The following is a 12,914-nucleotide window of genomic DNA, read 5'->3' as shown; positions in this document are numbered from 1 at the left end:
ATGGGGAGGGCTCGATGGTGAGAGAATCGCCTGCTTGTGCTTCACAGGACATCCTTCGGCCGTAACATCACCTCGGGCTCGGAAGGGCAACCGTGGGATGGGCTCTCGGAACGCAGCCGTGTCCCGGGGAATCCAGTCCCAGCAGGAGCGTGTCCAGGACCGCCGGTCTGGACTATGCCTTCTCGCCGTTGGGGCTTCACAGCAGCGGGCGGGGCCGCTCGGGGGGCACCCCCACAACTTCACCTGAAGTTTTCTTTCCTTCCCCCCCTTCCCGTCCCCCTCCGGCACGGTCGCTCATCCCCCCCTCCTCCCGGCGCGGGCATTTGGGTTCGAGATCCTGAAACCTCCCTCCGGGTCTCGTTCCTCAACCAGGGGCACAAACCCCCGCAGGGCGACAGTTGGGGCGGGGAAGGGAGGGGAGGGGACCCGGGGGCGGACCCCTGGGGCTCGCCCCGCAGCCCCGCCCCGCTCCACCGCCTCCGCGCTGCCGCCTGGCAGGTCGGCGAGTACGGCGGGAGCTGCTCGGTGCCGCCGCCCGGGAGGGAGGGAGGTTATGTAAGGGGGGAGGGGGGCGGCGGGAGGAGGAGGAGCAGCAGCAGCAGCAGCAGGAGCCGCCGGAGCCGCCGCCGTGCAGCCGCAGCCAGCCGGCCGCATGTGCGAAGTGGGGACGCGGCCGCCGCTGGCCGCCGAACGCGGGGAGCCGCCCGGGGGTGGTGCCGCCGCCACCGCCGAAAGGTGCCGAGACATGGGGTGAGTCCGCCGGCCCCGGGCCACGCGTGGGCACCGACCCTCGTGTGGGATCCGCGTCCCGCCCCGGCCCAGCCGCAGGTGCGCCCGGCTGCCCCGGGAGCGCTCCCCAAACCCGGTGTTTGATAGCGGGGTTAATCGCTTACCGCCCGATCGGGAGGGGAGGCTCCCGACCGAGCCACCGGGGGAGCGGGCGTGCATCGGGGGAAAACCATCTCCCGGCACGTTACCGGTGGCATAATCCCCTCTGGAATAAGCTGAGAGGAGCTGGGGGTGTCGCGGCCGGGCGAGCTGATGCGGGGTTGGGGGGTCCGGTCCCTCGCCGGGAAGCTGCGGGGTGTGCGCGCCGGTCTGGGAAGCGAGTTCATTGTCAGATGTTTCGTGCTCTGGTTCAGCGAGAGCTCTCGGCTGCTGGAGGCACACAATAAACTTGCCTGAACTGTGCCAGTTGTTCGCTAATTTGTGTAAATGTTCCCTCCGCCCTTGATTTATTTCTTTTTTCTTTTAACACGCCAGAAGTCTCTGATCACATGTGATGGTCTTTTGGAGAATTCATCTTGATCGTTCTAAAAATCGTAACTGCGTTTTTCCTGTCCTCTAACTTTAACGAGTGGACAAAAGCCAAATGCTGGCATTAGAGCAGTTTGTGAGCCAAGTATCAGGAAACAGAGGTTAACGTTGTGCTTGTGGCTTGAACTATATATAGGTTGAGATTCTCTCGACCAGAATGTCTTGGGGGATTCCAAACCCACACGTTTAATTTACTTTATTTTTATCCTATTATGTTCTGTTACACCTTTTCCTTGCACCTCCTCACCTCCCTGTGGTAAGGAATCGTTCTCCAGTTTCTGAGCTTCCTCATGCTGCTTCCAGCTATGCTAAATCCCACTATTAATTTGTTTATTATTGTCAAAGTGATAGAATTCGAGACCATATGCATAAATAATGAATTAAAATGCTATGCATGTGTCTGAATTTGATACCTAGGAGTACTAATCAGAAGTACAGAGGCAGAGGGAGAAATAAGATCTAAGTGAGTATCTTCTTGTTTCACTTCAGGATTACAAGGGGCTCATCTGTTTGCTAATAATGTACATTTCCCTTGGAAAATAAAACAGAATTGGAGAAAGGGGGATTGGAGATTGGAGAAAGAAGCACCTAAACCTGGCTGGAGCAGCTGCCCTGCTGAGTCCAGGGTGCTAAAGAAACACCCATCCATGGGAAACTTGCCTCCATCATTTTTACCTGGGTGTCTCAAAAGACAAATATTTTGTGTTGTCATTTTTAACTGTTTCCATACTGCTAGATCAGTTCAGCTGAGAAGTTTAGCTGTGGCTTGGAGGGAAATGAGTGGAAATGAGTTGCAGTCGTCCCCCACCCCCTTCTGTAAGTCTGTTGTAGATCTGGGCTCGGTGTGGTCCTGCACTGCCACCAGAGCTGTTCAAGCTGTGAAGGACTTGAAGGCTTTTGAGTGCTCTCGTTGTGCTCATGTCTGTGCTGGGTCATGCAGGCTTGTACAGGTTCAATATCCTGACTTAATGCGTTTAAATCCAAGTAAGTTATTTCAGTCTTACACCGGTGCACGTGAGATCAGGCTCCCTGTATCATTCATTCCCAGGGTTTTGGCGTGGGTTGTACATGCTCGTACATCCAGTACAGAGTGCAGATGAGGTGGGTTGTGGGTTGCTTTTTGGGGTTTTTTTTCAGGTTCCTCATGTCATTATCTTGCCATTTAACTTTCTGATGTGAAGAACTTGGAAGCACGTTTGTGATGGTGCTATTGCAGCACACATGGCATGGGAGCAAAGCCCCAGGTTCCTCCTTGTTCCATCTCTGCTGGCAAATCCTTCACCTGTGTGTGCTTTAGCTTCTCCTTCTGTGCAATGGGCAGCTATGTACAGCTATGTACTCATCTGTCTTAGTGAAGCTTGTTGTGAACAGAGCACAAAGCTCACCCTTACTTGATAAAATGTATTTTGTCTCAGGCATTCCAGTGGGATTTCCCTCCTAGGCATTTTTTGGTGTCATTTATGGGGCATGTTCTCGGAGAAATTGTGACAATAACTTGACTTGTAGCTCTTAATTATTTTTTTTTCCCTGGGAGTGACCATTGCTAATAGTTCATTTACATGCTGCCTATGGCTTTGGCAGTGACTGATGGTGCTATGAAACCTGATATATCTACTCCAGCTCAGCAAAGCTATTTTAATTGCTTATTAGCTGTAAACTGAGCTGTTTAAACTGTTGTTTTAGTTCAGCTTATTAAACAGCAAGGTAGTGTCAAGTTTTGCAAAAGTGATTTACATTAAAAAAAAATAATAATGCTGGTAACTCTGGGAATGTGAAGATAATGTTTTAAATAAAGGTGTCCAGGAAAAATAAAGCTGCTTCAGCAAGCATTGAAGTTAATGCAAAGGTTTCTGCTGGCTGAAAACAATTGTCTTTTGGTCTAACCACTGTTAAGGATCTCACTGGACAAATGTTTACTGTAAAGGCAACAAATCTTTTCCTAAATCACCACTTTCTTCTACCCAGCATATCTGATTATTTTTGCTACCTCAGTCTCAGAGTTTAAACTTGATCTATTTGAAAACCCCAGTATAACACATTTCCAGATGTAGACATTTTTTTCAGAAAATACCACCTGATTTGTCTCTTGGTGCTGCAAGCCAAGGGCTAACACACCAACAATGTGGCTCATTTGTCCATGGCTCTGATTCTAATAATCTGTACCTACTAATCTAATAACCGTGGCCTGATTCAATTTGACCTCAGTTTAAGCAGTCTAAGTTAACTGTCTAGTAATAAAGATGCTTCAGGTTTAGTAATGAGATGATTTAAAGAGATATTGGATAGCTACTTCATTTGTGCTTATGTTCTTTTACTGTTTTCATTTCTTAAGTATCTTTGTGTTTCCTTATCTGCCCTTTACAAACTACTGCTTGTTTTGAGGCATGTGACAGGTATCCAATTTGGATTAGACCTGTAAATCACTGCTGAAACTGTTTTTAATATTATCTGTTGGATTAAAATGCAACTAATTTAAATACCCGTTAGCAATAAAGTTGAGTTTTAAATCTGTTTAATAAATCATAAGAAAATCAGGCTTCTGAGTGTTAGAAATTATTGCAGAAAGCTTTATAACAGTGTAAAACACGTGCTACATGGGATAATGATGAACTAGCTCATACTACACGTTTCTTTTGGCTGATAGGATATGGCTTCTCTGAGCTGCTTGTCCCAGAGGCTTATGTGGTAAATAGCCCTGTCTTGCTGGATCCACCCCAGCCTCCCTCATGTAGGCTTTGAGCCCACATCTTCTTCCAGGAAGGTGGGAAAAGATGTGTGTCCTAGTCTGGATCAAGCAATCAAGTCACCTTATGTTAAGGAGACTGGACTCATGAATAAGTCTAAACCTCTCTTGTAACATTTTCATGAAAAGGTGCAGTTGGGAGCCTATATTTCTGAGAGTAATCAAATGTAATGTTTTTATTATCCAGTGACATTTAAGAGCACCAGGAAATTCTGCTGTGCACTCTTCCCTTCTGCTGCTAGCAGTACTAAAGTCCATTGGCCAACATACAGCTTAGTTTGGGGAGGAAAAGGCAAACAAACGGGCGGATGAGGAAAGAAAGTGGTGAAGGATGCAGAAGAGATGATGAAGGCAGTGCTATAGGAAGACATTAGTTCTGGACAATGTTTAAGCTGGCATTTCTGGGAGCCAGCAGCACTTTAGATACCATGGTGATAAGCTTTGTCTAAGAAGCTCCATAGCAGGGAAAAGTGTGTTGTAGGGGAAATTCACCTTGACCATCATCCAGCTCCCACTGAAATCCATGTGAGTCTCACACCGGTTTCCTCCAAAGTTTGGTCAAGCCATCCATCCATGAGGGAAGGGTCATCCTGGGAGCAGCAGGCAGACAACAGCACCCAACTTCCACTGCAAATCTGGTGTCCCTCAGAGTGGGGCTGGGACAGATGTATACTTAAATGCAGCCAAGTTGATACTTGGAGATCTGGGACTCTTTTTTGAGTTTTTAAGGTCAGCAGATTAATTCAGTTCCTAGCATAGCTCGGGGGCAGATTATATTGGACATTGTCCATCTGGTGTTGTTGTTCAAGGAAAGGAACTGAGATTTAATAGATGCTGTTAATCTCGATTTTTGAAGCTGCTGGCTGGGGATGTTTGATTCTTCACAGCCTTGCTTCCTTATGTACCTGTTCCCATTTTGCAGAGTGGGTATAAATGGCTGCTGCTCTGACTTGGAGAATTCAGAATCTCTGGGTGCAGATAGGGGTGTCTGTACAAAAAAAAAAAAAAATCAGGTCCAGTGAACTTTAAGTTCTGGAAAAGTATGTTGAGTTCACTGAAATGGTTGCAAAAACTCAGCTGACCTCAACAGTATGTATTAAACCTGTTATAGGTATTTGCTAAGAAGGTCTGAAGTGTTTGCGAATGTTTAGGATTTTGGTGTGGCTGCGTTCAGGTGAGTGAGCAAACCTATAATGTTGGAGTGTTCCACCCAAGTCTGCCATCAAGTGAGATCCCTTGTCACCTCTCAGACAATAATGAGGAATTTGCAACACTGCAGGTGCACATAACTGAACATGGGGAAAAAAATCTCCTTCATGAATAAAATCCAAGGAAAGCATGGGTTTGGGAGAAATTGCAAAACAAGTAATAAAAGAGTAGCAGAAAGAAATGGTGAAGGAATGATTGGCATGAAAGGCACAGTGGGTTAAGGAAAATGTGCCAGCCCAACATCCAGCTTCTGCTCATATACGCAATGCTGCAGAAAGAGTGAACAGAAAGAAACCAGTGCTAAGAGTTAACTTGCTTTCAGCTACTAACCTAATTAATTGCCACTGTTAATTTGATTATCACTTGAGAAAAAGCTTATAAATAAAATACCCTGCCAAAAGTTTGGATGTCCTTCAAGCCCCTCTTTCCAGCTGAAAGATGGTAAATCTCCTGATAAAAGCATAATTTGAAATGTTAAAAAGAATTTTATGTTAGTTCCTTCTAGCTGAAAATAGTTGTAACTGGTTCAAGATTTGACAGTGTCTTAAACTGTTCAGATGCATTCCCTGCACGATGGAAACTGGCAGAGAGGAGCAAGGAGTTTGCTGAGAACCCAAGAGCAAGGGCATCAGCCTGGTTTTGCACCCAGGCTTTCTGTAGTGTTTATTCATTTCATTCATTCATTTGGCTCTGTGAATGCAGTGCCTACAAGAAATAGCCTCACCCATGAACAGGTATTATAAGGACACGGAAGCATTTTGATTCAGCTGTTGGTTTTCCTGTTGACTTTGGGTGTGTGCAGAGTGGGAAGGTCCTCAGTCCCAAAGGTTGCTACATGGTCAAAACTCTGCCTGCTTTCCCCTTGAGTGCTGTCCATTGCATTTGTGCTTTTTATGTACTGCAAATACAGCCTGTGACTCCTTTATACTGTGTTTTGGTCCTAACTCCTTAGGATGTAAATGTGCTGAGGGGAACATATTTCAACTTTGTTTCTCTGATAATGTGGCTGTACACTGGAAATAGCTGACAATCCTGTTATTAAATCTTGGAAGGTGACAAGGGCACTGCCTTCAAAGGGAGACAGGAAGCGTTTAAGCTTGAGCAGAGAAGAGGCACTTTTAATGGCAAGAGCAATTAGGCAGGGAATAGACCATTAGCATCAGGGAAGGTTACTGCTGAGCCAGAGCCACACAGCACCCTGCACAGGTTAGAAACTGTGAAAGTAGGGGTTGTGTAATATGTACTCATGCAAAATGTACAAGATGAGATTGGATGATGCAGTTGATCTTTGATTATATTTTTGATGACACATCCGAGCTGCTCTCTGCCTGTTTGTAAGAGAGAAATCTGCCTGCTGCTGCTGCCTTGGATGCTCTGCTTAGCTCATGTGTGACACGAGGAGCTGGCTGCTTACTCCTCATTGACGTAGCAACTATTAGAGGCTATTGGGCCCTCTTGCATCACTTGGAAATGCTTCGTAATGGTAATTTTGCCACTGAGGTCAGGATTAAAATGAAGATAATGTTTTAAATAATTGGTGCTCGAGGCGTTTTAGGATTTGTCTAAAAAATGGATATTGCTGGATGACATCAGCAAGCGGGACAGCCTGCTTCATGACTCAGAGGGGAGCAGGAGGCTCTGCTGTGTAGGTGTTTTAGGATTTGCGGGCTTCATGTTGAAGGTTGGCAGGACTGGGAGCTTTAGCTGCAAAACAACTGTGGCTTTATCGTGGAGAAGAGAGAGCAAATTTGACACAGGGGAGAGAGGGCCTGGCAATGGAGGTGCGAGCAGAAGCGGCTGCTGGTGACTGTGCAAAGCCTGTTCCCTCCAGTAGCAATGCAGCCTCCTTTCCTGCCTCCCCCACACACTGGTCTGGTTTTATTTATTTGTCGTGGCTTATCAAAATGCAAGATTGTAAGAATTTCTGAAGTGACAGTTTTCTTCCCATCTGGAAGTTTCACTGCAGCCTACAGGATTTAGAAACTCGAACCCAGCTGCAGTTCAAAAAGAAATTTTCTGTTTAAGTTGCACTCTTCTGCCTGCACTTTATGGGGCCCCAGAGAGCCCTTAGAAGCAGCTGGGTGTTGTTCCCTATTAGTATTTGCATTATAATAGTAGAAATCCTGCAACTGCATTGTTACCAGGCCAGGTTTAGTACATCAGTGCAGCAAGACAGCAAAGGCCTCTTTGGAATATGTCTAAAAATATGTAGCCAGCTTATAAGATACTTTTTCCTAAAGCTACTTCTGGTTGTACTGAGGATCTTCCCTTGTGGACTGTGAAATGATGTGTATGAGTACTTCCTGTGTAAATAATTTTTTGCCTCCCCTTAATGCTTTGCATTAGATCCTTGTCAAGTATGGAACACTATTTTGGTGAGGGAAAAAATATAAAATTGTGCATAGATTTGAAGAGAAATAGTAATTTTATTATGTGGAGGTGTGAACATCTCTTTCAATATTCCTTACTGGTTGTTTTATCCCCAGAAGAAGGACAGATAGTGTAGCCAGAGCTGGCAGAATTCAGCCAGGCTTTTCCTTTTGAAAACATTGTACTTCAAGCTGAACACTGTTTCTCCATATTAACTGCATTGCAGTGAGTGACTCAAGTTCTTTGCTTTTGGTGAGCTGCTCTGTAATCTGTAACAGCAACACTTTGTTGTTGCCTTTGTGTCATTCCCTGGTTTTATTGGGCTTTTGTATTCTGCCTTCCCACTATAAATCTGTTGCACACATCTAAAATGTCTCCCTGCAGTTGTTTAAGTGGGAACATGTGATCTGTTTTCTGATATTGAAAACTGTCAATGAGAGCATTTGAAAACAAGAAATATGGGAGGAATGCTTTGAGAGGAGATGTGCAAAATGTCACCAAACACTCGAGGCCACCTGGGGGCTCTGAGCTGCTCGGAGGACATGGGGAAATGTGGGAAGAATCTGACATCTTAATGTTTATTTTGGAGATGGTCATGTCTAAAGATGAGGTAGGAGCTTTGTTCTGTAGGTTGTTCAGACACAAGTGCAAAGACAGCAACAGCATGGTTGTCCCCTTGTCTCTGCATTGACATCACCCTGTCTCTGTCCGGGATATACCTGAGCCTTGCCCCTCCAGGTAAAGCCCCTACCTCTTATACATTCATGTAGTCCAAAATCCTGGTAGCCCCAGAGGTGAAATACTCTTCCCTGTTTCTTCCCATCTCCGGGCAGCCTGAGATGCTCATGGGCACAACGTTGACCCAAGGCACAACCATTGCCCTTGGGTATGCAGGGAGGATACAGCTCTGGACTCTGCCTATTTACACATCTAATTCAATGACTGTCATAATATTCTTTCCTCCAGCTGCAATAGGGATAAACTTATTCTTTTGAGAAACAAAAAAGGAGATTTAATTGCCTAAAATTTTACAGCACACAAGTGGTTGACATCTCTCTCTTTTGCTCATTATTTTATTTTGTGTTGGACAGATGTTTATCACTTATGTAGTCCATTATAGGAGATCAGTGATTGTATGTTGCCCATTGTTTATAGAGGTGATCTTTATAAACATGTATTTAAGGGATCTAAAAATGCTAATACAGAAAAAGAGAGCCTCATTTGGTTTATGGTTCTTCTCAAGACTAATAGCAACTGACTTGATGGAGAGCAGGGATTTGACACTTCACTACACCCACCCAAATTCAAGGGAATTCAATTAAAAGCTTGGAGATCTAATCTCAGTTCCAATGAAACACAATAGCTGTGGAGCAAGGGTCAGATCCCACATGCCAGAAAGGGAGCTGTTCAATTCAGAGTCATTTGGGGTTGATGTTGAGGCTGCCTGTCTCCTTGCAGGCAGATCCAAAAGTGTGCATGAGACTGTGTTTCCTCAGAGAGCTTTTCTTTCCCTGTGTGCCTCTTCCAGCTGTCTCTGTGCTTTGGGGCAGGGTAATGGGTGTTTGGGCATAATGTGAAATTCCATTTTGTCTTCTGAAAGAAAGGACAAACCATGTCTTTAAAGTTTCTATGTGATCTTCAAAGGCATTCCCTGGACAGCAAGTTCTGAGTATCAGATTTTTAATTTTTTTTTTTTTTTTTTTTTGAGACCTTCAAAATTTAATATTATGGAGAACGTTGGTTGCATGCAGCCTGATGCTCTCAAGAATCTCTCTCACCCTGCTTTTCCTCCCAGAGTTCTCTGCAAAGTCTGTGGTTTCACAGAGGGCTGTGGAGAGAGCTTCCTTCTTCATCTGGATTGAGCTCCCTGTGAAGCCTGGATAACCACTTCTCCTGCAGTTGTGGTTACCTGCTTGTCCTTCTACAGGGAAAATCTGTTGGGATTTTTCAGTCTCAGAGCAGTAATCCTGCATGTGTGTTGTTCAGATCTTTGCAAGAATTTCTCTCCATTGAGTTAGAAATTAGCATTTAAAATTCTACAGAGGAGAAGTTGCCAAAGTTTTTATATTTTAAGCTTAGATCCTGGAACAGAATCAAAATATCTAATCCACTTTGTGTTCCCTATCTGGTCTATCCTGCCTGTCCTATGAGCTGCTTCCTTGTCCTTAAGAGATGGAGCAATCCTGTGTGACTCCAGAAGGCTTCTCCTACCAGAGTAACATTGCACTGGTTTGCAACAACCTTCAGTTAACTTATATTAGCATAAGTGACATGAGGTTGTACTGGAAAGAGTTTATGCTCATCAGCTGCTTTACAGGATGACCTCAGAATTATCGGCCAGAAGAGAAAATAGACACAGGACTTCTGGGTATAATTTGGGATGGTTCAGCACTGCACTTTAAAATAATGGATTTCCATGAGTTAAACATGGACGCAAGTTATTCTTCCTCACTTTCTTTCCTTTTTACATCTCCTTTTGGCACTCCTTCTCCTGGCAGGGGGACAGCCTGAGTGCCTGGGGTGACAGCACCTTCAAGCCTGGGTCAAAGCCTTGGCTGGGGAGGCACATGGAAAACCATTGGGCTAGTCTGGGTTGTTTAGGGAGAAAAGGACATTTTCTGCCTTTCAGCAGTAGTAAAGCTTGCTAAAAGAAAACTGTTTAGAGAGATCTGTAATAGAGGCTTTACAAGTCAAATCGATTTCATTCTTAAGGTGTTAAAGTGTGAATGTGCAAAAAGCATAGTAAGAATTTCTCACCAATTGGCACCTTGTCCTCAGAGGCTGGGTACTTGATCCATTCTGCATACTAACACCAGGCACTAATTTTAGATCACAGGGACTCTGAAGAGTACAATTTCAAGCTCTTGACTTGTTATAATTTACTTCTGGCAAATAGGGGAAACTGGTGCATTAACTTTTTCTCTCCCAGGAAGGAAGGCATCTGCCTCCAGTAACAAGGACTTTCTTACCATGACAGAGCACTCAAAACACATTAGTATGTAATACAAGACATGATTCTTAATTCTAGTTTAAAACAAATATATGTTCAGAATTTTTTGAAAATGAAGCAAAAAAAAAATATTTGAGTTGTGTAATATGGCTTATTATTCTAGCATAAAAGTCCATCAAGAATTAATTGACCTGATTTTCTCATATTTGTTTTGTATAATCCAGTAACTTAGAGCAGAGGAGGATCAGGTCTGCACATACCCATCCATTGTTTTGAAAGGTGAATTCACTGCTGCATAAATCTCATAAAAGCTTCAAAGCCCCACAGTAAAAGTGTCATTAAAGGAGGCAGCTAAGCAGGTTGTGTCATCTGGGGTGTGTGTCAGTCTGACGTGTTACCCACTCAGTGCTTTGTTTGCAGTTGGTAAATATGATGAGCTCCTGGCTCTGTGCTGAAGTAGCACTGCAGAACTTAGCAATGGCTTATCCGGTCAGCAATGAGCAGGATAAACCCTCTGGTTGCCATCCAGCTGGTTTGTTTTGTTCCACAGGGTTGCTGGGGCATAGTTCTCTCCCAGTTGTTTCCCCTTTTGGGAGCAGAGATGGGGACAGCTAAATGCACTCAGTGCTTATATAGTGCAACTCCAGAGACCCCACTGGCCATGGTGTGGGCAGTCCTCCACTGCATTTGCATGGGGCTGGGCTGGGTACGTGGCTACCTCTAAAAACAGGAAAATAACTTCAATGTGCTTTCAACCAGATAATGGAGAAGGGTTTAGAAAAAAATACCAGGAAAAGAAAGTACATGTATGGGTGCTGCCAGCTCAGAGGGCAGCCAGTGTATCAAATGTCAAACAGTGGCAACTTAATAAGGGCAGTGCAGAATAACTAAAATGAGGCATGTTATCCCCTGGCTATCACAGCATTGCCATACTACAGCTGAGGACCCAGTACACAGCCCATTTCATCAATAACTGTGATACCCGCAGGCCCTTGACCCTGCACTGAGCAGGAATCCTGGGAGAGAGCCCAGCCCTGTTGTGCCAGCCTATCCAAGCCCATCTTTTTTATCCCAGTTGATGGAAAAATTATTTTAGATCATCTCATCACTTTAAACATTTTGGTAAGTGTTAATATACTCTCAGTGTAGTGGAAATAATCACCATATGGCTGTAAGATTTGCCATCTGTCCAGAGATGCTGAAAAACAATTAGTCCATGTAGTCCATTTATCAATCTATAAGTGACAATATTCACAGTCCTGGCAACTTTGGCTGCTGACAGAATCAGCACTAGTATAGGCCTACCTGTCTGGCCTTATTACAATCAATATGTAAAAGAGATGGAAAATACCTGCATCGTTCAGTTGTGTCCTTCACCCTTGGCAGAAACAAAAAAAAAAAAAAAGAGGTCTATATTGGTGTGAATGAGACTGAGGAAATGTTATGGCTTCATTTTTGTAGCACTAATTGGATTTTTCTATCTAGTAGACCTTAATTTTGCAAGACGAAGCCAGATTTACTTGCAGTCTTTCAATCAAGATGTACCAGCAGAACAGGGTGTCACAGGGGAAAAATTATTATAAAATCCTCTCCTGTTGTATTAACTGCCAAGGCACAAAAAGTGAAATGTGAGAAATGTGATCATTAGCATCACACAGGTAAGATTTTATTCTTCCAAGGAGAAAATTGAGAAGATGCTCTTCAGCAGAGTGAATAATTTTTTGAAATAAAGTCAAGGCCTTTTATTTTAAAATCACCATTGATCAGCCACTATAAAATGTCTGACTTTTGACTGCTCCTGCAGATCTAACCCCTGGTGGGTGTCCTTGCATGGCTGTACAGGCTGTTAGCCTCCTTAAGACTTGAGTTAGATTTGTACTGGCTAATGCAGGTACAAAAAGCAACTTGAACTTTTTATTTGGTATTACAAATTACACAAACACATCTTGAGTAATAAGTTTATAATAAGAACCTGTGCTGTTTTGTTTATTCTACAATTTTTCATCCAGCACACACTAAATTGTTAGCTTCTGCTGACATGAATGTCACTTTTGTGTCTGTGTGTGTGTTATTTGCATCATAGCCTGCAGTTATGGAACCTGCATCACATGAAGAATGCTGAAACTTGAAATTGTATCCCCCTCATAGCCCACACCTTGTACAACCTGTACCTCTCAGAACCCACGGAGCTGGAGGCACTGGTGTGCAGAAATCAAAAGTGCCAAGGGAGCAAGACTCTGGGGACCAGGAACAGGTGGCTGTTGAGGTTCAGAAATTTCTGGGATAAATTTCTCCCCGTTCTACCTCCAAATGCACTTGCTTTTA

General features: G+C 44.2%; 1 protein-coding gene across 2 annotated transcripts in view; it reads left to right on the top strand.

Annotated features, from left to right (window-relative positions):
* The first annotated feature begins 584 nt into the window (after positions 1–584).
* Positions 585–12,914, top strand: part of HOMER2 (homer scaffold protein 2) — a 63,362-nt gene continuing 51,032 nt past the window's right edge. Inside the window, exon 1 of one of the 2 annotated variants that reach the window (XM_030456726.1) lies at positions 585–750. In XM_030456726.1, coding sequence (XP_030312586.1) covers positions 653–750 — 98 coding nt within the window. In that variant the 5' untranslated portion in view covers positions 585–652. The remainder of the gene's footprint in view (positions 751–12,914) is intronic. The other variant, XM_030456727.1, reaches the window with a different exon arrangement.

This window comes from Calypte anna, chromosome 10, assembly GCF_003957555.1.
Source record: "Calypte anna isolate BGI_N300 chromosome 10, bCalAnn1_v1.p, whole genome shotgun sequence".
NCBI classification, from domain to species: Eukaryota; Metazoa; Chordata; class Aves; order Apodiformes; family Trochilidae; genus Calypte; species Calypte anna.
Note: the sequence above shows the minus strand (reverse complement) of the source record. Positions and strands in the feature narration are given on the sequence as shown.